The sequence below is a fragment of the Numida meleagris genome, chromosome 18 (assembly GCF_002078875.1).
Source record: "Numida meleagris isolate 19003 breed g44 Domestic line chromosome 18, NumMel1.0, whole genome shotgun sequence".
In the NCBI taxonomy this organism is placed as follows: Eukaryota; Metazoa; Chordata; class Aves; order Galliformes; family Numididae; genus Numida; species Numida meleagris.
The window spans coordinates 4,035,073-4,060,741 of NC_034426.1; the positions used below are offsets into that span (position 1 = coordinate 4,035,073).

Sequence of the window (25,669 nt, forward strand, 5' to 3'; positions counted from 1 at the left end):
TCAGGAGCTATAGAGCTTTATTTATGGCTGAATTAAAAAAATGGAGTAGTCTTTTTGCTTTTCACTGCTGTTACAGCGCTGTAATGCTTCATGTTTATGCCTTTTAGCCCTGGAAAAAACCAGAACAGAACTGTTTGATCTGAAAACAAAATACGATGAAGAAACTACTGCAAAGTAAGAATTCACTGTTTTCCTCCTATTTCTTCCTTCAGGGTATCATTGCTTTTTTTATTTTGTATCTGCCTATTGGAAATGGACAAGAAAGAAGAGGTTTAGAGTCCACATTTTTTTTGAAAGCATTGTCATAATTTGGTCTCCTGTAGAGAGTTTATTAATTCCCATGTTTTCTTCCACCCAACAGTACACTTTGCCTGGCCCACATGCTGCTGCATTCCTGATTTAATTCTCAGGTGCTACATCTGCTATGCATCTTTTATTCTGTGTCTCATATTTTATTTAGAAATTGAGCACTTTCAGAATTCAGGTATTTTCTGTGATTTTCCAATCTTGCTGAGAACAGTTAGTTTACTCAGGGATATCTATTGCATTGGTAAGCACCCCGATTCTTTCTGGTTGTGGCATAACAGTCATCTGTCTCCAGAATTCACCCCAAACTATACAGAATGACATTTTTGGCTAATTGTTGCTTTTTTCAAGCACAACATAGAGGTAGTCTCAAATATATGTACCCTTGTCTTCTTTATGGTCACTGTTCTCAATTATCTCTCGGGTTTATTAACAGTAGGAAACAAAAGAAGCAAAATGGATTTCTGCTGTTTTTTTCTTTGCACCCTTCGTATTTATGGAAATGTAGTGATGAGAAGGAATTCTCATGAGCAGCAGTAAACCCAGTATTAAGTCCATACAGTGCTTTCTTCTACTGGAAATGAGATGGGAAAGAAAGGGGTGACCTCTGTAAGAGCAAGGTGTGGAAGACTCAGTCACACCCTTGTGCCAAGTGCCCATGTCACACTCAGGGCATCAGTGCCTCCTCCTTTTCCAGGTAGGTGGGTGATGGGTGAACAGTGAGGAAAACCCTTCCTCCCAACTGTGCCACCTGTTCTGGTACAGAAGGTACAGAAGGAGAAGGCTGCTGGCAGTCTCCATACCGGGGGGAGAGAGACTTGAGCACAGGCTTGGTGAGAGGAGTGTCATGGCTTTGCTGTGGCCTGTAGGGAAGTGGCTTTTTGGTATGGCACATGGCAGAACCAGGTTTCCCAGGACCACTTAAATTCACAGCAAGTTTTAATTTCTTAGAGCATGGTTTTGTGAGCACAGAGGATCCAGTTCCTCACTGAAGAACACAGCGAGCTTGGAGCTTACACAATTCAGTCAGCAGCGGTTAAGAATCAGTGTCTGGGGTTGAAATACCTTTTACATTCATTAACAGTAGTCTTCAAAGTAAATTTTGGTTTTGCCCTGTAACTCCAGTCCCCTTTGAGTTCTGTATAAGGTGATCGAATGTATTTTTTTCCCTTGTTGATTTCATCCTTCTCTAAGAGACGCATACTAATGATGCTTCTGATGGAGCCTTAAATTACTGCAGATTGCCTTTATTTCCCTTTCTGCTCCTAACTGGTGCTTGGCAGCTCTGTTGCTGTGGTTGCTGTGATTTTTGTCTCGCACACTTCTGCAGGAACAGAGAGGTCAGGGCTCAGTGGTTGTAGGCCCGGAGCCTTTTAGCCCCTCACCTTTTTCAGTGCTTTTATTTGCAGTGTTTGCTTCAGATTTTAATGCTGTGTGCCTTAGTAGCATGGTTTATCTTACACCGGGCAAAAGATGTACTCTAAGCAGATTGTTTGCACTTCTAGTGTATTTCATTTTTTCAGGGAGAGTCACACAGAGATGTTTTCTTATGATCTCGAATACTATTCTTACCTAAACACAGGGAATGGCATCAAGTGAGTAGGATCTGCAGTAGCAAGAAGTTTTATTGTGATCTGCAGCAGAATGATTATGGAGACTGGGTCTGCAATGTAGAGATCACAGAGCTGAATCCTGAAGCAGGCGTTAGGCATGTGCTTCATCTCCTAAACTAAAATACTGTGAAAACAAACTTGTGGACTGTAATAACAGCAGAAATATTTTATCATTATTTTGGATATTTATTGCAGGAATAGTTCTTGCATAACAGCAGTCGTCCGTGGTGGTTGTAGCCCAAATTTTGCAACGTGGAAATCTAGAAAGCCATGAAAAGGGAACTGAATATAGACAGGGAGATTGAGTCATCTATTTTAATTGTAAAAGCTGGGAGAAAAGTTGAAAAAACACCAATAAAAATGGTGAAAGACAGTTTGATTCTTCTCTGAAAAGAAACCCTCTTTTGATCTAAGTCTGTAAAGCTACTTGTATTGCCAATTTTAATTTTGTGTTTTAAAAACATGTGATTTTTATCTTAGGCCAGAATTGTTAGTTTTACAGACACTTATTTGATGCAGATGAATTGGAATGCCTTCAGGAAAGAAAAGATAATTGTCAATTTTTTGAAGCTAAAAGTGCTTTGAAGATTGTCAGTTTCGGAGTAAATCTGTCTTTTAACTGTTTGTAACTGTGAAAAGCTTTCAAAAAAAAAAAAAAAAAGAAGTCTTCAGTATCAGCATGAAGGAGTCTGGATTTTATCCTAGTGACTGGTGTTTGTGATCTTGAAGTTGGAAATCACTATGTCAGCTTGTTTGTTTATCTTCTGGTGGTTTCAGAATGTCCCAGTTCAAAGCGCTGCGTGCAGAGGGAGGTATGGAAGTAGCTGTCTGAGCCCGATGCTAGCGAGGCATCTTCAGCTGGGATTGGATTCTGGACTTAGAGTCTTCAGTGAAATCAGCTGCTTTCACTGGATTTCACAGAAATCTCCCTTCCCTTTGGCAGCAGCCGGGCGCTGCGCGGCGCAGATAGCCTGAGTGCAGGGTGCTGAAGGCGTTAACGGCGAAAAGAAGTTTATTATGTGCAGTCATTGCAGTCTGTCAGCTGGAATATCAGACGCTGAATTTGACAAGATGGCAGCAGAAAAGTTTTCCATGTGTAGGCTTGAAGTAAAATGTAATTAGCCTTTATGTGCAGAACAAGGATCCATTGATGAATACAGCTGGTCTTTGTTTTCCTCTGTCATTGAGTGTGGGAGGTAAAAGTGTTCTTCTTCATGTTTATTAATACAAGATTCCTTAGACAAATGGCAAGCACAGTTTAATATTTGTTGGAACACAGAGGGGCTTGCCAAAACAGTTGTTGTGTAAGAGGATTTCAAGGTTTTCAGATTATAATCATCTCTGGGTTAAATAAATGAATGATTACTCTGCCTTTTTCAATTAAAGAGGCACATCCTCTCTCGAGGCCTGATACTGATTTTGTTTGCTGTCCCACACATTTCTATCAGCAAACCTGGTTTTAACAAACACTAATGAGTTTGATCTGGAGATTCTACCAGAGCTGGAACTGAAAAGCAAACTCGGGCTTGAGTTTCAGGAAAATTAAATGATTTTTTTTCCCTAATACAACAGGCATTTTTTTTCTTTGCCCTCCGTAGAAAAAAAAAATAAAATTCTCGTATGGATTTCCTTAGTTTTCTGAGGACAAACTGTTCTCCTTGCTAACAAGCTCTTTCACTTCTGTTTCACAGCAGAGTCCTAGTGAGTGTTTAGGTTCCCAGCTGAGCTGCTGACGCTCCAAGCCGGAATGGTCCAATTCCAGTTTTAAATAAATTCCAGAGCCACCTCTTTGCTCCTGCCCCTCCTCTCCCCAGTGTAAATGAATTCTAATTGGAAAAGGATCTTCAGTTGTAGCACATGCAGTAGGCTTGTTACATTACTGTTAACATGTGGGTTGAGGCTCCCTGCCTTTGATGAAAGAAAATATCAAATTTCACAGAAATGCTACATTTTCACCAGTAAACCTTAAATAGTCTTGTGAGGTTTTTAGGTACTGCACCCAGTCCTGCAATAAAAAGCCTTGGAAAACAACACGGAGCAGAAAATGTTTGGGTTGAGGTTGCTGGTTGAGGCAGCTTCGCCACCGCTTTCATTCCTGTGTGATTTTCTGGGAGGTGCCAACTTTCTGATCTTCTGAACGTGGTGTGTGCGTAGGAAATGAAATGGAGGAAAAACGTTGTCATATTTACTAGAGGATTCATCCTAAAACGATTACTGTTAATAACTTATAGAATAACATGTTGTTTTCCAATATACGAAGCAGGAAACTGCTTTCCATTTATAGATCAGGCTGATGATTATTTTTGTGCAGTATAGTAAAGGATGACACAGAGGGGCGTATTTGTGCAGCGTCATTAAGATTGAACACTGGTGCAATATTGCAAATTACCTCCACCACATGGATCCAGCTGACTGGTTTTAATCCTGGACTACATTTTAATGAAAACGAAATCAGGAAATGACGAGAGTGCAGTTGATGAAAATGTGGTCTGCGAGCTGGCAGTCCCTGCTTTACAATACGAGCGCGATGTTTGATGTTTTAAGGCCCGACTCTGTAAACGTGGCTCGCAACATTTCAGTATTTATATTTAATATTACTTCTCTTGCGGTGGTCACACACCTCAGGCTGTGAGGCTGGGGGCAGGGAGGTGGGAATTCATCTTACAGAAGCCATCTCTGCCCTGAAGAGCTTACAGCAAAACATCATGGCAACCCAAAATAAGTGAATGAAACAAATGGGTGGAAGCTCAGGAGCAGGAGGACAGAGTAGTGCCTGTTTCCATCCGTGTATCCTGCCTGAAAATAAATCCTCAAGTAATCTGCACAAAGTCAGAGCTGGGTGACAGATGGGGACTGCCGGGGAGGGAGGCAGGTGATGCTGGAACGCGGGCAGGAGGGCTGCAGCGAGGCAAGCGACTCGTCCTGTTACCTGCACCGAGTGCAAGGTGCATGAGTCACTGGTTCTGGGGACAGGAGGAGGTTTTTTGGTTGAAGTGCCAAAATGCAGTGACAGAAGGACGCGGTTGTGTCGGGTGGCTGCTCGGGGTGAAGGGCTCTCCTTCTGCTGGCTGCTCAGCAGACCTGTTCTTCGGGCACCAGTGTGGAATAAAGTTCTAAATGTGCGGCTTTCTGCATGTAGGGAAGGGCTTGGAGACAGGAGCAGCAGTTTTAATCAGGAGAATTATTTCTGCCCAAAGTTACGTGACGGAATTAGAGTTCAAGTATTCATGTGAAATCTTCTGTTACACTGGGACAAGTCTCACTTAACTCTGACTTCAGGGGAATAGTTCCCAATATATTCTGAGAATTGAATTTGGCCTATGAATTATTTACTTTAATTTTTTTAAACCTTTCTTGTTTAAGTACTAGATCATACCAATATATCACGTTCCAAATGTTTGTAGTCTTCCATTTTGACGGTGCTCAGGGTCAGACTGAATAAAAAATAAAGTTGTGCTCCCTCCAGCATTACATAATTACCGTGATAGATGTCCTCAAATGCTGCTTCCCCCCATTGAGCATGAAATACTGTAGTTAGGATGGTTGTGTTGTACATGACATGAAATACCTTCTCTTTGCTGTGCCTTTAAGGTCTTAAAGTTTCCTATTTCCTGTTCTTTTGATGAGTCATTAACTTCTAATGCTCGTCTCTGGAATTATTGCTGTACTTAAAGTGATTTCCCTAAAAACAGGAGATGGAGAACTTCATAGGCCGTGTGTCTTACAGCCTTTTCCCTTTAAATTCTCTGGTCGTATTGCTGTCAGTGAAACCTGGGAACAGCGATAGCAGGGAGGTGAAAATACAGGGAAGATGTTAAAGAGAACTAAATTTTTTTTAAAAAAGGAAAAAAAAATGGAATGTCTTGGATCTTACAGAAAGCTCTGCATGCATTTTACAAGTTGAGATTTTTTTAAAAAAGGTTTTAATTGTACCTTATGCAAAGCAGAACAATCACTATGTAACTTTAATATATTTCTTAAAAATCAAGAAGTGGAGTTGAATGAAAATACTTTTGAAATCTGCATAGATTCTTGATGTAAAGCTCTGTGTGAAAACAGGACTGGAAAGCTCCTCTGCAAAACAGCTTGTTGTTGTTGTTGTTCATTTTTTGGGGGGGGGGAGGCAGGGTTGGTCAAGTTCTGGCTTCAGCCTACAGTCAAACCCTCAAATCTCAAGGCTGTTTGATGTGAGGACTGAATTACTGCATTACCATGAAACACTTGGAAACCTTTGTGAAAGACGTGCTTTGAAACGTTGCTCTTAGCCTCTACTTTTGGGTAGGGAGACTGAGGCAAGAGGAGCAAGCACGATGCTCAGGGCGAGCAAGTCTGGTCTTGGCTGGGATTGAGAAATGCACAGACATGAGAAACATAAACCACAAGCTGGCAAAAAAGAATTTTCTTGTATTTAAGTGTGCATTTTTGAGAACTCCATAGAAATAGAGCGTTTAGTTTGTAGGAGTTAGCGCTCTAGCTGGACTGCGTTGTCTCTTGCTAGGCTTGTAATGCTTGTAATTAGTTAATGTAACTTTCTGACAGCACAGAAGTGCCCTAGGTCCTTTCAGGGTTTTTATTTGTTTTTTAACCTCAAGTGAGACTGTTCAGTTCCCTTTTCTAGTGTAGCCTAAAAGCTGGTGTTATTTAACAGCCCAAAGTAGAAAAAAATAGCCGTAGGGTATTCCAGCATATTCTAGTCATCACCCAGTTATGTTATCTGTAACCTTGGGTTGACATGAGATCCTTAGCTGGAAGACTTTAAATAAATATGGAGCATTGCTGCAGAGGGTCTCACAGCACTGCGCTTGTGTGCTGGGTGCTCAGCTGTGCCCTGGGCCTGCAATCCAACGGACAAGGTTGGAGCTTCCTTGCTTTGTGGGTCTCCATGAGGCAGGCAGGGGCAGCGTTGGCCCTGTCCTGTCTGTCCTCACTTGCCCTTGCTGGGGCCAAACCTCGCCAGGCTTTTGCATTGTTCTGCTGAGCAGAAGAGACCCCGAGCATCTTCCTGCCAGCAGGACCTGCATTCCCTGCGAGCCTGACAAAAGCAGCAGTTACCACGTAGGCCTTCCTCACTGCCATTTACCTCACCCTCTTCTCCCCGTGCTCAGTAGATGGATTCCAGCTGTGCTTCCCACTCCCACGCAACAACAAAGCGGGCGAGAAAAATGAGTCACATAGTGTACGTTGTGCTGCCTCATCAAATGGAAAAAGATGGAGAGGAAACTTCACAAGGGTCCAACCACCAAAACACAGCGTCCTGGATAACAGCCTCTTCTTTCTGCGTTTATCGTCTTTCCCTTTGGGAAGCCATGTGTGCCCTGGGAGCTGGGAATCTGCTCCCCTGTGTCTCGCCTTGTTCCACCTGAGCAGCTTCCATGACTCGTTTGTTTTCATTTTCTTTTTTTGTCTGTCTTCCAGAAACAGGAACATGTTCATAGTTACTGTCAGTGACTGTATCTGGCACAACCTTCATTAAAGTATCCATATGCTGTGTCCTCATTAGACGGGTTTTTCAGCATCTCATTAAATGTGTTCATAAATGTGTCTTATCCCTTCCCTACCTTAAAAAGTTACTGTGACACTACAGCTGTAAGCCACCTTACTGCACAAACGAGGGCATTATCCTATCCATAGTTGCTTTAAAAGTGTATTTCCAATTAGTTTTCACCATGTTATCCATTGGTACTGTTGATTTTGTGTTCAGGAAACGTTTAGATGTTATACTAAGGGACATGGTTTAGTGGGGAAATTTGGTGGTAGGTGGACGATAGGACTGTGTGATCTTAGAGGTCTTTTCCAACCTTGGTGATTCTGTCATTCTATGCTGGGACCTTTCAGCTGTTCATGTAGCTCAGGGCGAAGGCTGCAGGATGAATGGCCTCCACCACTGCTGGAGCTTTAAAATTTCTGAGAAGGATTTCTTCTACCCACCTGACGTGAATCTTTTATTTCCATTTTAACCCGTATCCTCAATGCCTGTGGCTGAAGCACAGCTCGGAGAGAAGCATCAGTGTTGGACATCAGAGATGCTTGTCCTGCCTCATCCTGGAGACTTCACTTAATGAGACCTAAGAAATATTGTCTCACTTTTGTATCCTCTGATCTCAGTTAAAAGACAAGAACACCACGTGAGACTGCAGTTTTGTATGCCCCAGAAAATATCTGGTATGATGAAAACGGATCTCATTATCTTAAGATTTTTAAAGTATGTTTTAATGAAAGTGATTTTTAAAATTCTGTCTCTGAGTAAGAAAGCGATAATCCCAAACATGAGGAGCTAGGAGCCAAGACTGAGCACTAATTCAGGGATTTGGAAGAGAAAGATGTTGGCCAGCTCGTGGAGCAGGAGGGATAAGGCAGTGTGGTGCAGGCACTGACACCAAGAAAAACAATAGACAACATGCAGGCCTGTTAATAACTTCATTAGCATTCATGTAAAGCATTAAATAAACAAATGCGTTTACAATCCTGTAAGCCTGATATTACTAACCCTTACCATTTATCTAGTGTGTTTCTGCAGGGGCAGATCATAGCAGAGGCTAATTAACTGCTTTTTGGCTCTGACAGCCTCTCCTCCCATTCTTTCAGCATGCTGGGAAATGGAGTCACACGGAGTTTGGTCAGGCAGCGAAGGGCAGTCAGTACTGCAGCAAGAATCAGCACTCGGAAGGCAGCAGCTAGAAGGAAGGCCTGCTCCTTCCCTTTTTTCACTTAGATACAGCTTCTTGATGCTGGCTGAATGCTCGCTGATTGAATCTCGTGAGTTCCAAGTGCCTGTTCACAACAACTTCTGAACAAAAAGTGAATTTGACTGAGACGCTGCCTTAGGGTTCCTGATCTTTCGTAGCAGGCTTTCAGTGGCTTGTAGCAGGTGGTCTCTGGTTACTTGTAATCACTGATTATAGAACCTGTCTGATTCTTTCTCTCTAACTAATGAACTTTAAACTCAATGAATGAGGGATTCCTCCCCACCCCCACTAGATTTTTTATGTATTTGTGGGGGTTTGTAAGCTACTTTGGGCTTGGTTTGGTTTCTCTTTGATTCTCTCTGGGCTGCACGTGCTAGATGACAAACTGCCATCCTCCTGGTGAACTAATGGGAGTGAACCACTCTTAACCAGGAGCACTGCATTAAAGTCACTTGGGTTTCCAACTGTGCTAATGAGGGTGGGCCTCATTTAGTTGGACACCTGTAACCATTCCCCTTCAGGTGTGTGTGACAGCATCCCTGCAGTGATACACAAGCTGTAGCCTTAAGTACAAAGCAATATTTATTTGTCTTACACAAAAGAAAGCATTCTAACAAAAGATTAAAACTGAAAAAAGCCTTGTAAAGTTTCTTAGAACTTTGTTAATTCCATCACCCTGCCCGTAGTGGTCTTTTTGTGCCCAGTTACTCAAAATGAATGATGTTCGCATACACACATTTATCTGTGTAGCACCAGGGCAGCGTTTTCCATCTTGCTCACCTTTGATTCAAAATTCAACGCTGGGAAGAGTGAATCTTTCTGTTACTGTTGGTGCAGGGGAAGATTGTAAAACAGGTAGCTTTCTTTCCACGGGTCCTCAAGAAACTATTTACTGATGTTTCATTTCCTGCGTATTTCTCCATTTACTGTGCCTGTGTTATTAACCTGCCCGAACACAGTGGTTACATCAGATAACCTGAGGGGCACATCTGCCTTTCATTAAAATGTAACACCCATCACTGTCATTGCCAACCATGTCGTCTTACCAGCTGGGTTGCCATAAATTGCTGTGAAATGCATGCAGCCTTAACCAGCAGTGAGGAGTGCATAACTTAACCATGCAGTCGCTAACCATCTTAATAAATCTAAATTCACTCTTTGCTGGAGACACTTCAGGGAAAGCAGCTAGCAGCTCCTCCAGCCCGTTATCCCACGTGGTCACGGTGATGCGAAGGGTGAGTGGAGTGGTTCTAGGGGAGGGATGGCTCTGCCCTGCGCTGTGCTTCACCCTCGCTGGCTGGGAACCTGTGTCTCATGTAAAACAAACAAAAAGCACCGCCAAGCAGCTGGGCTTGCACCCACAGTGCCCAGCATCCTCGTTCAGGGCCGTCATTAAAAGATTTCATGAAACAGCCTTAAAAATGAAAAGTTTCCTTTCTGTGAGAGAGAGAGATAATTGAACTCATTGATTTGTTTCACGGTTTGTTTGCCCTTTCATTCCCTTCCTGAGGTGCTGTTTGTTGAGGAATGTCTCCAATTGCCAGAAAGACAGTGGGGTGTCTAATATTTCCCCGGCAGCTCTCCTTTCAGCCAGAGCAGAGTACTGTGGCAAGCCTCCGATATGAATTTTTAATGCAGAACTTTATAACACAGCCCTTGCAGCACGGCTGCACTACTCTCTTGAGCTTTCAGATTTAATGCTCTGATGAACAGAGCACAGACTTGGGGCATTCGACAGCAGTCAGAGTTAACCCCTACATTTCCGACTGCTGTAGCAGTTAATTTCCCTGTAGATTAATACAGCCGTGGGTGGAAGGATTCCAGATACTTCTGCATTGGAAAAGTAGCAGAATAACTTGGAATTTGACTCCAGAAACTATCTGTGATATGTGTTTTTAGCCTTTTCCCTCTTCCTCTAACAAAAGGAATTTCTAAGGCTATTTACTTTCCTCGGCTCAACAGTAATGCAGTCATTCTGTGCTGGGTATATGGGCGCTGCCCTGCCTGGTGTCTGATCTCTGATAAAGACCCGTGCTGCTATGCTGGACGTCCAGAAAGGGGAAGAAACTGAAATAGCTTTAAAATGCATAGCTGTAGATGAATTTGCTGTAGGAATGTTCTTCCAGATCGTTTTGTTGCAGTCCTGCTAAACTTGAATAATTCTCCCGTTCTGTTCATGCCACTGCACCCGCTGCTCATCAGCTTTTCTAAATCATTCCTTTACTTATTAAACAATACCCGTCCTGTTGTATTATCTGGGGGAATATTCCTCTCCAAATCCTTTAAAGTCTGTTTGCACAGTCTTTGGGGTGTTTGTAGACAGCTCTTTTGGCAGCAGAGCGTGTCGCAGCCGGGACTGGCCTTTGGGGGACCTTGGCAGGATTTTGTTGAGAGAAGAATGCTGCATTTGTAGGTTCAACTTTGATAATGGAAAAGAAGTTTGATGTATTTAAATTGTGATAGAACTGATGTAAGCCAGAGAGAATTGGATGGGACACAGAACATGCAGAGGTGTTAATGGCATTTGGGAGAAAGGCTTAGGAGGGGGTTTGTGCTCTGGTGATGTTAAACCATTTGCCTTAAGCCCTTGCGAATGAAACATGCGAGTTGCTCTCAACTGATACCACAGAAGTACATTTACACTTTTTAATCCTAAATCAGCATCTCTGCTCTGGTGAGACATGTACACATTTATTTCAGGTGAGGTCTTTTAAGCAGCTTGTCTTATTGGTTATAGGCCCAAGATTGCCTTCACTTCCCCCCACTGTTATCGTTGACTCACGAGATCAAGGTTTTCAAAGCTTGTTGCTAAATGCAGAGAAATCCCATCATTTCATTCAGTAGATCTAGGCATCTATTAACTTCTGTAAAAAAAAAAAAAAAAAAAAAAAAAAAAAAAAAAAAAAAAGCCTTGTATTTTGATACAATGTTCAAGACTTAGGGAAAGGACACTACTGTTTTCATTACTATACTGGTAATTAGCTCTTACCTCTTATTTTTGTTGTGTCAAGTTATGCTACCTAAAACAAGTCTGATGACTCAGTTTTGCCATATGTAAAAAGGGCACATGGGGTAAGGGAAGGCTTTATTAATGTGGATGGTCTTTCAGTCCTTGGATAGAAAAGTGGAAGTGCTGTTCTGATGCTTGCATTGTAGCCCGTAAAAATAAATGTACATAAATAGAAGAAAATAAATGCACTTGCTGACCATTCATTTGAGCAGTGCCACCCATCCATTAGGTCAGTCTGTGATGAATGGAAATATTCTTTCCTGAAGACCGCACCAGATGAAGAAGATGCATGTGACATCTGCTGTACTAATAATGCTGCAATACCACTGGCTGCCCCAGAGCGTGGGCATTTTAGCTCACTTCAGTGGGTGACTTTAAGCATCATAGCATTTTTCTATTATTTTACCTGTGTGATGCTGTAATGCATGAGTCTGTTGCTTTTACTGAGTCGAAGTGGAAACGTTTATGTAATGAGTTGTAGCAAATTCTAACGTGCATAGTGGTAAGGTTGAGGAGCGTGACTCGGAGGAAGTGAAAAGATCAACAATTTCAGTGCCTTCAACTGTTCTAAAAGTTCCTTGCCACCGTCCTTCCCCTCTGGGGGAAGGGAACGAAGGCTCCAGAGGACAAGAGGCAGAGTCTCCTGTCCCAAATCCCAGCAACGCCGCTGCCTGATGCTCGCTCTCTTGACCTAAATTCAAGCAATATGCAGAGGGGCTTCCAGAGCCTCTCAGCTTTCAGTGCTGCTCCCTTCCTGTGGCTTTGAAGTTTGCCTGGGTGGCCAGGATGATCTTTTCCTGGTCCTGACCTAAGATAAATCTTTGATTATTTTTTTTTTTTTAATTGCATGTGATCAGAGAAAATTGGCTGCTGTAAGTTATTCTTTTTAATTAAAGATTTTGAAGTTGAGATACGCAGTATCTGGATCAGGGGATACAGAATCTGTCTGGACTTCTTACACTGGGGAAGTGAGGATGATGGCTTCAGCTGGGGGCTCAAAGCCAGAAGAAAGTTCTGCTTTTAAAAATGCACGTAAATTACTAGAATGGCTTATATTTTTAGGACGGAGATTGAAATAATTAAATCGCGGCTGAGCGCGTAGTATTAGTGTCTTTGCAGATCACAGTAAGAAAGTATTCCTCAGTAATATACAGCAGCACTTTTAATAACTTCACAATCCCGGGTTGTTTCAGATTTGTGGAGCCAGTAGGGAAATGTGCATTAGCATTACAACTTGCCATCTGAGTGTGACAACAAACAGCTCCTGCTACGTGAATGCTAACAACTGACAAGGCATTGGCTGTAGCCATTTGCCAGTTTAATGGCTTAAGCAGCTTAGTTTTAATTAAACAGTGGCTTCTGTGTATGGTATCAGAGAAAATAATGTTCTGCTTACGGCTCAGTTGTTTACTGTTGTCCCCAACTTGCTGAAGATACCAAGTTTCTCTGTGTTAGCGTTCAGCTTGTGCGGTGTCTGCCATTTGATTGCAAACTGTGGAACAAAGGGGCATGGACGAGCCCCGATGCATTCGTTAATTGCTAACGCGGCATCGCCCTGGTGGCAGCGGCGCTTGTGCAGGCAGAGCTCCATGCAGGGCTGCAGCTCTGGGTGCAATCCGTCCCAGCAATGCGCACGCTGGGGATCCCTCATCCCTGCAGGGCAGCGACCAGAGCTGTGTGGGAGATGGGAGTGCAGAGCTGGGGGCTTGTGATAGAGAGCTGGAATCCTTGCCTCCTGTCAGGAGGCGCACCTAACACGAGGTGACTGTAGCAGAAGGAAGGTTGCTCTTTTTGTTGTTGTTTTGTTCTATCTGAAATTAATTTGAGCTATACCACCAGGAAGAAAGAAGTCACGTCCTTGCCGTGTCACTCCCTGGTACCTGGAAACCAGGAACCAGCTCTGTCGGCGCGCTGTGCTGGGGGTGATAACCCTGTCACTGCATTGCTCCCAGAGCGAGGCAGGCTGGTGGCGAGCAGAGGAGAAAGGTCGTGTTGCCAGACACAGTTCCTTTTCTTAATCACGCTGCTGTTCAGCTGATAGCTTTTCCAAAAGGCTTTTTTATTTTACAAAGAGTACGTGGCGTGGGATCACTGTATTCTTTGGCTGATGTTCCTTTCCTTCTCAAAGAGGATGGTGTAACGTGAACTTCTGCGCAGCAGATGAAGGTTGAGCACTCAGGCTCCTTCAGATTAGACCTGTAACATCATGCGTAGACAGCTGATTATGAACAGCCTGGATTTCAGCGTTGTTCTTTTCGATTCCTGTTATCAGGCGGTGTCAGGCGCGGCCCTCGTTTCCCTGTTACCTGATCCTTCTGTGTGCTAAAAGCCGTGAGCTCCAAATAAGTCAAATTACTTTACAAGAATGTTTCCATCTTCTGTTTTTTTTTTCCTTTTCGTTTCCTTTTCCTTCAGTCTTTAGATACTGCAGAAACCTTGGAATCCACGTGGCAGTGCAAGCAAAATCTGTAGTTCTGGTGTTACACTCGTGTCAGTGAGGAGGTGACCAGGGTATTTTTGTGATGAAGAGGTAATAAAAATCCATAACGCACCAGGCTTAGTTCAGGTTGTGCTTTCTGGGACAAGTGTTTCACATCTTGAACTAGAACCTCTTGAGACTGACACAGCCTAGCATTGTCTGATTTATTTAATCACATTTACATGAAATCAGATATATTCGTCAACAGAGGACATTGTGAGCAAATTGAATGAAAGCATTACTCAACAGAATTTCTTTCTTTGATAATAGGAAATATCCAGTGAGTTTCAGCTAGCAGAGCTGCTGCCTGTGGCTCAGTAGCAGACCATCCACGAAGGAAATGAGGGCCAGACAGCTCCTGCTATCTGTGGCTTCTGCTAATTCCCTGCTTGATAAATCCACGTCCGGAGCTCCAGCCGGTGCGCCTGAGGGACGCTGCTCATTAGCCAGCAGCACTGGGAAGTTCCTAAGCAGAGGCAGGAAGGAGTAACCCGCGTTGCTGTTTGTTTAGGAAGATAAGTGATGGTCTCCATTTGTTTGGAGTGCAAATGGCTTCAGTGCTCTCGTTCAGATGGGGGATGCTGAGCTGTCCTGCAGCTGGGGCCACCCTTCTGCACCCAGCAGAAATACCCCATAGGGTAACTTCAACCGGCACCCAGTGGCTACTCCATGAGATGCACACCAGCTTCTTCTAGTTGAATAAAGTCAACATTCAATTAGTACTTATTTACAAGACATACCTCGGAGGAATGGATTGATTCCATGCTCATGTTTCCCTAATTCTTTAGGGTAAGTGTTGATTGTTTATGAAGAGTAGAAGTGAGAGGCTGTGGATTGAAGTTGTATTTGTGACCATCGCTGTCACAAAACGTGCACGCAGGACGGCATGTAGTAACTAACCTGCAGAACTTTGACAGTTCTTCCAGTTTGCAGTCAATTAAATTTGTCCATAATCTTTCTGTGTGGCTGCCTGTTCGGAAATACGCTGCTCAGTGACTTTTTGTGTGGATTATAAAATGTCTCATTCTTCTCAGGAGTATAAAGATGCAGCGGTTTTCCTCTGGTCGTGCAGGTCTCTGGAGTTCCCAGATTGCACGTTATTGGTCTTCCCATCGCCTTGGCAAGTGGCAGAGATCTTGTATTGCCTTCCTCTCGTGACTGGCAACAACAGACTTTCTCAATGTTGTGTGCTTCAGAGTTTCTGTTATAAAACAGTTTATCCTTTTTTTCCAGAGCTATCTACATTTAAGGGCTTTGTTTTGCACACTGTTACGAATACATTTGCTGCATGCATTAGTCATTTACAGTACTTAGATCCTGTAACTATTAAATTGTTAACATTTGGAGCCAGCTATAATTATCTTTTATTATTATTATTTTTAATGGGCATAGTGCTTTCTTTCCTCTCTAGCTTTCCTAAACATTTGAGGGATCTCTAAGGTATCTGTTACACTGCAGTCATGCTGTTTGATTTCAGTTTATCATGCTTGTTTTCTTATCTTTATAAAATGCAGCGACCACTAAGAACTTCTAGTCTGCATGAAATGTTTTGTTCTTCTGAATGTCTAAAATGAATATCCCAGAGTAAAATGTACAGTGAAGGCATGGCCATGGAGAATCCCACCTTCCCTGGCCTCTGTGCATTCAGTGCCTGGAGAGCTGCCATCGCTGGGCACCCACACTGAGCGAAGCAGCTCTGTAAACCCGATGCACATACCCACTGACATAAGTACTTGTTGCTTTTGATACCAAAACTAGTATGAGAAGTGGATAGTACCAATCTGATCATTGGCCATTCTGCTAGACATTCTTTTTTTTCTGCTCTAGTTAGTTCCAGCTAGGAATATGCACTTTTCTTTGACTTCTGCTTAAAAGCCTGAATCGTCTGCGAGCAAATCACTGAAGAGTTGTTTTTTTTCTAATTCCTTTTTTGATTTTTCTTTATCTGAAACCATTAAAGCCAGAAGTGCTTGACTTCAGAACTAACTGCACTCTTCTTTTCCAGCATACATTGGTTGATGGGAGAGGTGGAGGGACAGACAGATGGACAATGGCACTGATGGTTCCTTTTTTGACATCTGGGGGACTACCCACAGACCAGCATTTCTCTGAGCCTTTAATTACGATCCTGTGGGTTTGGGGAGTGGTGCAAGGCCCTCAGCTGTGGTGCTACTGAGCGAGCCCTGTGTTGATGGTCTACATCAGTGATTTTCAGTGTGTTCTGCAAATTCCTCAAATTCCTCTGCTTATTGCTAAGAGGTCACAAAAATAACTGTGAAAAGCAACCAGTCGTGATGTGCAAATGTGCTATGCTGATGTTTGATCCTTCGATGGAAAACTTGAGGTAATCAGAAGATTGAGAAAGCTGGAGGCAGTATTATAGATCCCCTGGTGTATAAGTTTTAGCTGGAACTCTTTCAGAACCTCTCGTGATCCTCTGACCCTGCTGGATGATTCCTGACAACAGCAGTGAGTTTCTTCTCTTTTCCCAGTTCCTCAGCCTGTTACAGTTGTTGCTGTGGTTTTAAACACATGATACCTTCATGTTGAGTATGTTGGACCAGCTTAATGCAGCAGAACACCACTGCAGCATGGGGCTTGAACCGATAATGGGTGTACTTTCACCCTCTCTGAAAGGCAGTGGCCATTAAATACAGCATAGTGAACTGCTTAGGATTATGTAACACCTCTCTCCGCCTGTACTCTGATTAAATAATCTATTTTCTTGGCAAAGGAGTAGGACTTAATTTTCTGTTATTGATCAAAACCATATTTGAGCTGCGATGCCGATGACTTGTTTGTCTTGCTGCCTGCTGGATTGATTTTTGTCACTGCATCGGCAGCGATGCCGTGGTGCGATGTCAGCGCAGAGCCAGGCCGGGTGCACACAGTGCTCATCCAGGTCACTGTGCAACAACCTCTCCATTTGATGAATGTGCGTGTGTAGTATGTAAGCCTTGCTCTTTCTCTTGCATCTTTATTACCATTTCTTTGGTAATCTCATGTCTGATGTCTGTACTAACTAAACTTTTGAATACAACCTCTTTTTTCCCCCCCAGTTTTTGTAGTTAGTTCCCGTTGGCTCATCTTTTCTGCCTGAAGTTGTTTAGGTGCTGCAGTGAGGATTGCTGTACTGAGTACATCACAGCTCTGGAAGAAACTGCGTGGCCTGGGCTGTGTGCAGCGCAAGGGGCCAGCGAGTCTGGCCCTATCCTCTCTGTTTGTTTAACAAACACTTCAGGAGCACAGTAAGGTTCCCTGAATTACTGATTTACTACTTAATGCCGTAAAAGGAGCTAAGCCTAGGGAAAACAGAGGAAGGCTAGATACGCTTTGTTTGGAAAGTTTAAAACTCTTACACATACAGTGCAGGAGCTTGCACAAAATGTCCAATGTGTCAGGAGGGGAAATTACCCTGCTGTGTAGCTGTGCCCTTGCACATGCTTGTGCAACAGGGAAGTGCACAATTGGTCCCAGCAGACTGAGACAGACAAGCTGCATCTTTGCAGCCACTGTGTCCCCGTAGCGTCCCATCAGGCATGCACCCTGGTGTGCAGGTGCAACCCAGTTCACATCCAGCCTGTGGGGCCAGCTCGGCAGCTTACAGACCAGCCAGCTCGCCACGTGAGGATCTGAGTGCTGTCAACTTAGTCATGAACCATATACTGGTCTTGTGACTCCAAGACACATGCTCTAATAGAGCTAGAACTGCATGAAAAAATAAGCATATCCAAAAGGGAGATCTGCATTACCTTACCTCCTTTCTCTGCTGCAGCTGTTCATACAGTTAGCAGGGATGGTTTTTGTCCGCTGCGGAGGCTTGTGACATCAGTGTTTCTCTGGTTATAGCAGAACGGTTTGAGGAGCTACCATTAGCAACAGAAGACTATTTCCAGTTCAAACGTCACTTCTGTGGGAATACTAAACCTGTTACATAAAAGGTTGAAACAGAATAATCAAACAGTTCCGTAGCACAGCCTACAATACTTGTCAGGCCCGGAGCTATTTCACTTCTGCAGTTTTTTAAAGGCTAACAACTGTTGAAAGGGAAATAGAGAACAGGAAAAGTGCTTCTGCAAATAAAATTCTAAAAGGTTAAATTAGAAAATATTGCACTGTCGTCCTCCAAGGGCCCGCAGTAGTACCTAGTGTTGTTGGTTTTTACCAACAATTATTTTAAGTAATTTCTTTGTCTAATACATACCTAGTTTTGATTCCGTGTAGACAGGCACTCTGTCAATCGTATCAGCGAGCATCTCTTACCATACAATGCAACTGAAGGCTTAAGTTAGAAAAGGACAGAGCAGCTTTTACGTATTCAGCAAAGATGTAAAAATAATACATGCCAGCTGCTCTGCTGGTCCCAGCGACTGGCGTGAAGCTGTGCTGCTTCGTTCCCACGCAGCAGCTAATTGGGGCCAGCCTACCCGCCAGCAAGTGGAGGCTGAGGCTGCTCCTCAGGATGCCCCACTGGGGTGAGAGCAGGGCTGGAGTAGGGCAGGGGAAGCGAGGCAGGCAGCGCTTTCATCTGGAGACTGGGAGGTCGTTCTGTGACTCAGGTGATCACTCTCCCTTAAGTACTAATGAGCTGTGCTTGTTGTGCAGATTTAGGCAGTACCTGCCTTTTCTCCTTGCTCCTGTTTGCGTTCTCAGTTCAGTGTGTTTCCCTTCCCTCCTTTGTTTCTCTCTGCCTGATTTGTTGTTGTTGTTGTTGTTGTGTTGGGTTTTTTTTTTCCCAGCTTTGTCACTCAGGTCAGCAAGATTCGTGCTGATAGCGATAAACTGAAGCTGCAGAACGGTGACATAACTGCAGTTTGACAGAAGTAGTGCTTCCTTTCAGAACAAAGCTAGAACAAATTGGGAAGAGAGAAAACTCTATTTGTAATTGGATACGTTATTGTAAAGATAGCAATCATCCTGGCTGTTTATCTTCAGCATAGCTCATGGGAAAGGTAAAGCCTGCTCGAAATGTACAGTATAACACATCCCCCATCGTAGCTTATGCTATTTTCAGCCCATTTATTGGATAGAAGGACATCAGTTGCCTTTATCAGAGAGCATGTAATGCAGTTTTCTTCAATAGCCAGAAGGAAATACTTGTTTCAGTAGCTTGCAGAGAATAGGCACATCACCTATATTCACTTCTACAGCCAAGAGCACTAAAGCATTCAAATACATCTCCCACTTGAATGCTGTGTTGCTGCAGAGTCAACATTTAGCCTTTCTCGTGCACAAAGTGCACATCTTTAAAATAAGTAAAGGAAAAAGAAAAAAATAAGGTGTATTTTCATACAGATTCTATCAGTAAATATTTTTGGTTTTGTTGTGCTTAATGATAATGCAATGTCCAGATGCTATGGGAGCAGTTGACCAGGTAGGGAAGCAGGATATTAGCATGTTTGGGTACCAGTTAGTAAATGCTTGAAGAGATACAGAAGGAGCTTGTTAAGCCTGACTGGATGTGTTTTATCTTGTTTCATGCCAGCAGATCCTTCAAAAGGCCAGAGGATGCTGTTGTAGTCTTCATAGTGCCAATTACCAAAGTCAGGTGTAATAGAATAGAGAGAACTGGAGCTTTTCGGCTAAGATTGGGACAGGTGTGGCTTTCTCTTCTTTCTTCCCTTATATTTACCTTAATACTTGTCCAGGCCACTGGAAAATTACTGTTCTCCATAAGGTAGGAGCTGATGTTCTGTCATTGCCGCAGTGGTAAACAGTAATTTTCCCTTGATATATGCCTGCGGAGTGACACGTGTACATAAAACTGCCTCGCTGTACTGTTTTATTTTCAAACTGATTTAAATCTGTTTCACTGAATATAGGCTGAGTTAAAGGAAAGCTTTTTATAGATTCTTACAGTGATGGACAAAGATACAAAATAAACGAGTGGAGAAATTAATAGTTATCTTTATTTTCCAAATTACCGAGCTCTTTTTGCAGTTAAGGGCAGGAGATGCCGAGTGTCTCTGAAAGAAGCTCCTGAAGATGAATCTGGTACGTTGCTATAGTAAAAATTGTGAACGGCGTCCAATTTTTGAGGCTATTTTTGTTTGAGAGCAAACAAACATACAGAAATATGTGATATTAGCATTCATATAGAATGAGAGAAGATTGTCCATTTTGTGATTTTAACCATTCAAAATCTGGTCGTCTTTCAGAGGTACGTGATGATTCTGACAAAAAAAAAAAAAGGCAAAAAAGAAATCATCAACAAAAAGCCATGAGCTTGCCCAGCCATGTGTACTCATTTCACATACTGTAACTCTAGTGATATTATTCAGCTAAAATATTTGTGTGTGTATTTAGAGGATCTTTAATCAAAGCATAGAGCATTCTTCCTGATTCTTCAGGGTTTAAAATACACCATTCCCTTAAAAAGGAATGGCACCTAGGGTGCCTCCAATCAAGGTCTCTAATTTTGGAAATGTGATCTGTTTTAACTCCAGCAGTAAAAATAAGTAAATGCTGCAGATGATTTATTTCCAAAATCACATAATGTCCATTATTGTTACTGTTAGGTATTTGAAGAAGCAGTTACGAAACAGCTTATGCAAGTTGTAGAGCAGCATAGGTAATCAGTGACTGGTCTTTAAGGAAGTTTTCATTTTGTACTCGATACACTTTTTTTTTTTTTTTTTTTCAAGCAGAAGCAAAACTGGCAATTTCTGCCATGGTGCAGTGGGAGCAGAGCAGAACAGGCAGCCCTAGCACTGCAGGAGCACAGCTTTCAGCCCGGCTTCCCAAGGAAACAGAGCTTCCGTGGCCTTGTGGTCTGCTTTACTGCCAACCTGCTGGGTGCTCAGCGTGCAGTTGGTCAGCTAACCTCCTAAATTAACTTGTGATTGACTTCAGTGGAAATTAACAGCATTAAAAATCCGCAGGACAGTTAGTTCTGGTGTCTCTGGTAGGAATTGGGAGTGGGTAGGAAAGACAGACAAATACTCCATGTGAGTGGAGGGATGCACTTGGAGAGCAGCAGCTCCCTGTGCACTTGCTGGTTGAGCATCCATGTCCACGTTGCTGGAAAGCATCCACGATCCGTATTGCCATTTGTGAGCAGGGAAGGGAGGAGATGATGTTTAGGAGACAAGGGAGTGACCTAGAAATATTGTAGGAGGATGTAGCACTGGGGGGCAGCTACAAAGCACAGATGGGACAGCTGATACTATTACAATAGATACTGTCCAAACAACATTATAGGAACAATCGATAGGAAATAGTGCTTTATTTGTATTCGGGCTTACGGGAGAATGTGCTATTTTAGCTGCTGACTCAGCTCTGTGTAGAGCATCATAGGAAACAGCATGCAAGATTTCAGGGTGTCAGGCAAAACTCTTGGCCTACTGAATTTGGTTTTGCAGTAGCACTGACTTGTTGCTTTCTGCTGAGGATTTTGCTCATTGTAGGAATCCTATAGATTCCAAATCATGAAAATGCATGAGAATGTGCACAGCTCCGCTTCTGAGGCCATTCCTTGTTCTCTTCCATCAGTGCAAAGCACCTTTTTGGATCAAGCCAGTATTGACCACGTCTTGTAAAATATTGCACAAATGATAGCTGGTCTGTTTAATTCTTTAAGAAATTAACTGACATCGAAAGCTCCGCGAATAGACAGCAGAAATGGCCAAACCCTGTGTCATGGTTTTATGATTTTCAGTTATTGGTATTCCACACCATAACACCATGTAGTGTATGTACCTGGTTCTCAGAAGAGAAGGACTACTACATTCCCCAGGGGACTTTGCTCCTCTGTTACTGTTTTCTGGCCAGAGGGAAAGATAAAAACTCGCAGATCACAAGACCTTGTTCTTTCCGCCCGTCTCGTCCCGGCAGCACCTCGCTCCCCAGCCGTCTTATCGTCGGTATTAGAGTAAGACCTACCTTGATTTTGGGACATTCTCTCTCATTGTATTGGATTTATCAGCTTAAATTGTAATTACATTGTATTATAGTGTGTTGTTTTGCATTCTGATATCTTACTTAGTAAATTAGTTTGTTTCTCCTCAGATTGTTGCCGCTGTTTTTGCTCTCAGGCCCATCTCCTTACCCTTTTTTCCCTTTTCCCTTTCCCGGGGTGTGGGTCCGTGGGTCCCCCGTCCCATTTGTCACGGAACCGGGCTGAACGCCCGTAAACCGTTGACACCCTGGCAACAGGAATAGAGAGCTGGAGAGCGGGAGCGGACCTGGAGCTTTAGAAGTCCCAATGATTTGCAGGACACATTCTGGAAGTTGGTGAAGTTCGTGGCAGGTTGTTAAGGTGTTCGGGTTTCTGAGCCCAGGAGCAAATTGGACCGAGTTGCCACTAAGAGAACAGCCACTTCCCAAAATGGCTTGCAAAGGGTGGTTTAGATTAGGGTTTCTCCACATGTGGACCACAAACCCATTAGTGGAATAAGTGGGCGACAAAGCTGTCCTTTGCATTGTCTGGCATGAGATGCACTTTCCTCCTGCTTCCGTTGGGACCAAAAAGAAATGAGGGGATGGAAAAGGTAGAGAACAGTGAGAAACTGGCTTTGTTCATGAGGAGAGCAGCTTTATCATAGAAAGACCTCTACAGCTCATGTTTGAATCTTTGGGAAATAATGATTTTTCTTATCAAATCAAACTACAGAGTGTGCCCAAAAGAACCAGAATGAGTACAATACAAGGACTGTAAGGTTTAATAATGATGCCATCTTCATGTGATTAATAAGACTGCTGATTTCCCACATCTTATCAGCCGACTGTAACTCTGCTTTGTATATTTGTTATCTCCATTTTGTGTTGTAGTGTGGGTAGATAAATGAAATACCATGGAGGCAACAGGAAACAAAACAAAAGTAATCAAACATGTTTATCACTAGAGCATTAAAATGGCTGCTCTGGCAGATACCAGATGAATTATGCAATACATAACTTAATTCTCTGGGCCACAGATGTTTCATTTTTCCTGCAAGAAGATGATTGAACCTTGAATGACAGTTTCAGGCAGTCTTTGATTGCTCTGTGGGTCACATGCTTGATATGACCTGCATTTGAGTTGCTTTCTACATGCTGTTGCTTTATAAAACATGTAAAATTGACATCATGTTGGCTGCTCAAGGCCAAGTCAGGAGTAATTCCATGCTTTTGATATGCTTTGTGTGTGAGTGAGGCAGAGGGAAGGATGCCTGCGTTTAAATTCTGATGTGTTATTGAATCAACTGGAGTCAGGAGGGGGGAATTGCAGCAAGCTCTTTCAATTTGTGATAGGAGGCACTAGGAAATACAGAGTTTGTCATATCTGTGTCATCTTGTATTGTTAGAAAATCTTCAGAGCTGTAGTACTGCATCAGGCAGTGACTCCTGCTGCCCAGGGCACAGCGCAGTGCAGATTGGCAGTGGTGGGGAGGGCAGGAAAGAACGTTGGTTAGTCTAAATCAGCACCTCTGAGCACGAGTGTGCCGCGTGTTCTGAACCTGGAGATTGTGTTCCTCACCTTGAGCACTTTATCCTGCAAATTTGATGGATTTGTACTGATACTGGTGCAGCATGTCAGTCACAGTGTATGTGCCTCTAGGTACTAATGCAGGCAGTATTCGGATGTAAATACATCCAAAATTAAACATCCCAAAGGTCTCAATTTCTCCATAGTATCTGAAGGCAGGACCAAATGTTTGCACCAGAGCTGCGCTGCTGAGCTGCCTCTCCTTGCCTGCTGGCATTAGGACCTGCAAGGGGATGAGCCCTTACCTCCCACGTGAGCTCTAGGGCTTCGCATCCTCTCCCACAGAAGCTGGAAACTGATTTCTAGATCAGACTGAGCAAGGTCATTTGTTTCTGCAGGTTTCAGGTGCAGGCATAATCTCATGCTACAGCAGCCGAAGGATTGTTACCAGCAATATGGTGGGAGGGAACCCACAATAATCCAAATCTGGACACTCCTGATTACTGCTTTGAACCTTACTCATAAGGCTCCATGGGGTAGAGCAAAAATACTGTATGAAGTAGGGCACGAGACTAGGAGGAAAAAAAGAAAGATGGCATTACTTTGCCTGGTGTCCCTTTCTGGACCAGGCAGCACGATGGCTGGGCACACAGCACAAGGAAGACCTGCTGCTGTTGAGAGAAAACCAAAGTGATCCTTGATGGAGGGTGTCTAAATGGAGTGAGCCGCTAGGGGAGTTCAGCATTCGCATTGGCTGTGGTACAACATTTATAAATACATAAGAAAATATTATTGTCATTGAATTTAAAAAGTGCACCATCTATTTATAGGTTGGGCTAGGCTTTAATGCAGCCAGCACGCCTTCACTCTTCTTCATTCCAGCTGCTGACGTTAAGCATTCTTCTTTGGTGTGGAGAGTGTGCCGAGGTTGTGTGTGCTGTAAAACTATGGGACTTGGAGCCCTGCGATTCTAGGAGCTGACATTTTCCTCTTACACATAACTATTTTTTTTCTCCTTGTGTTTTATTAGCTGGTGTCATTCATACCAGTTTCTCTCTGTAAAAATGATTAATAAAACACTGCTGATCTTTAGAAGCTCTGCTCCCTGTTGTATCGCTGCAGTGATGCTGATTTCTATTTACTTTTGTCTGCCCCAAAAGTGATGCCTCTTCTTTTATTATAACAAAGTGTTGTACAGGTTTTCTTAGAAAACAATGTATCTACAGACGAAAAGAGGTTTTATTCTACAGGGGCTTATTTTATTTCCTTCTAGCAATCAAGGGTGTTGTTTTGCATTGTCCAAATATTGCACGGTATCTTGAGCTTTAGAAACTTTTGTATAAACTTTTCTTTGATCTCTGTCAATATTTGATGATCGCTTGACATCTTTCAAGCACCTAAGACATCATTTATTTGAAGATTATACCTGCAGCTGGTGCAGATGCAGCTTACAGCCCTAACTTGGTATGTTTAATGAGAAGCGTTTGCGTGAGGTTTCGTTTATTTCTCAGCTTGAATCTGTATCCAGTGCAGTGCGTTGCTACAAGGCTCCCAATGAGAGGAAACATGACTTAATTTCCAAAAAACCAAAAACCTGAAAAGTTAGGTTTGAGTCTCTCTCCTTTTTGCGGGGGGAGGAATTTGATTCAGTGTGGGATAACTGCCTGGAGGAGTCTGGACAGTGTACACCGGACATGTAACTGTTCCCCAGATTAATCCTGATGACGTACTGTGTAATCGCCGGAGCACCTGAAACCACCATTTCTTTGATCTCTCAATTTAAAGCCTTCAGTGTTTCACTGCTTAGCAGAGAGAGGATTTTTTTCTTCAATTGAGTTCCTAGGAAAGGAAACACCCAATTCATTACTAAAGTTGGTGGATTTATGAATCCCTGAACAGAGAAATTCTTTTACGAGAGGCCTGGATTTATATGACATTGGAAAAAGGATTATCTGATCTGAAGATCCTTAGAGGGTTGCTGTGAAAGAAAATATTAACCTATAGCTCTTGCAATTTGAAAAGTAGATTTGAGAACTTAGTACTAAAATGTGTGTGAGAGTTCTTGCCTTTTGACGTGCTGCTCAGTTAGCTGAAATAAAGTGTTTCTTTTTCATTTTTACAACCTTTGTGTCTCCAACTTTTGGAGGCAGCATTAGCAGTAGATGTGGA

The 25,669-nt window shown here is 43.0% G+C and overlaps 1 protein-coding gene across 7 annotated transcripts in view; it reads left to right on the forward strand.

Moving 5' to 3' along the window:
- CUX1 (cut like homeobox 1) overlaps positions 1–25,669 on the forward strand; it is a 176,772-nt gene that overhangs the window by 75,035 nt on the left and 76,068 nt on the right. For 6 of the 7 annotated variants that reach the window (XM_021415472.1, XM_021415477.1, XM_021415473.1 and 3 more), the window contains one exon: positions 108–174. In XM_021415472.1, coding sequence (XP_021271147.1) covers positions 108–174 — 67 coding nt within the window. Of the gene's footprint in view, positions 1–107; positions 175–8,793; positions 9,841–25,669 lie in introns of those variants that run through there. The other variant, XM_021415474.1, reaches the window with a different exon arrangement.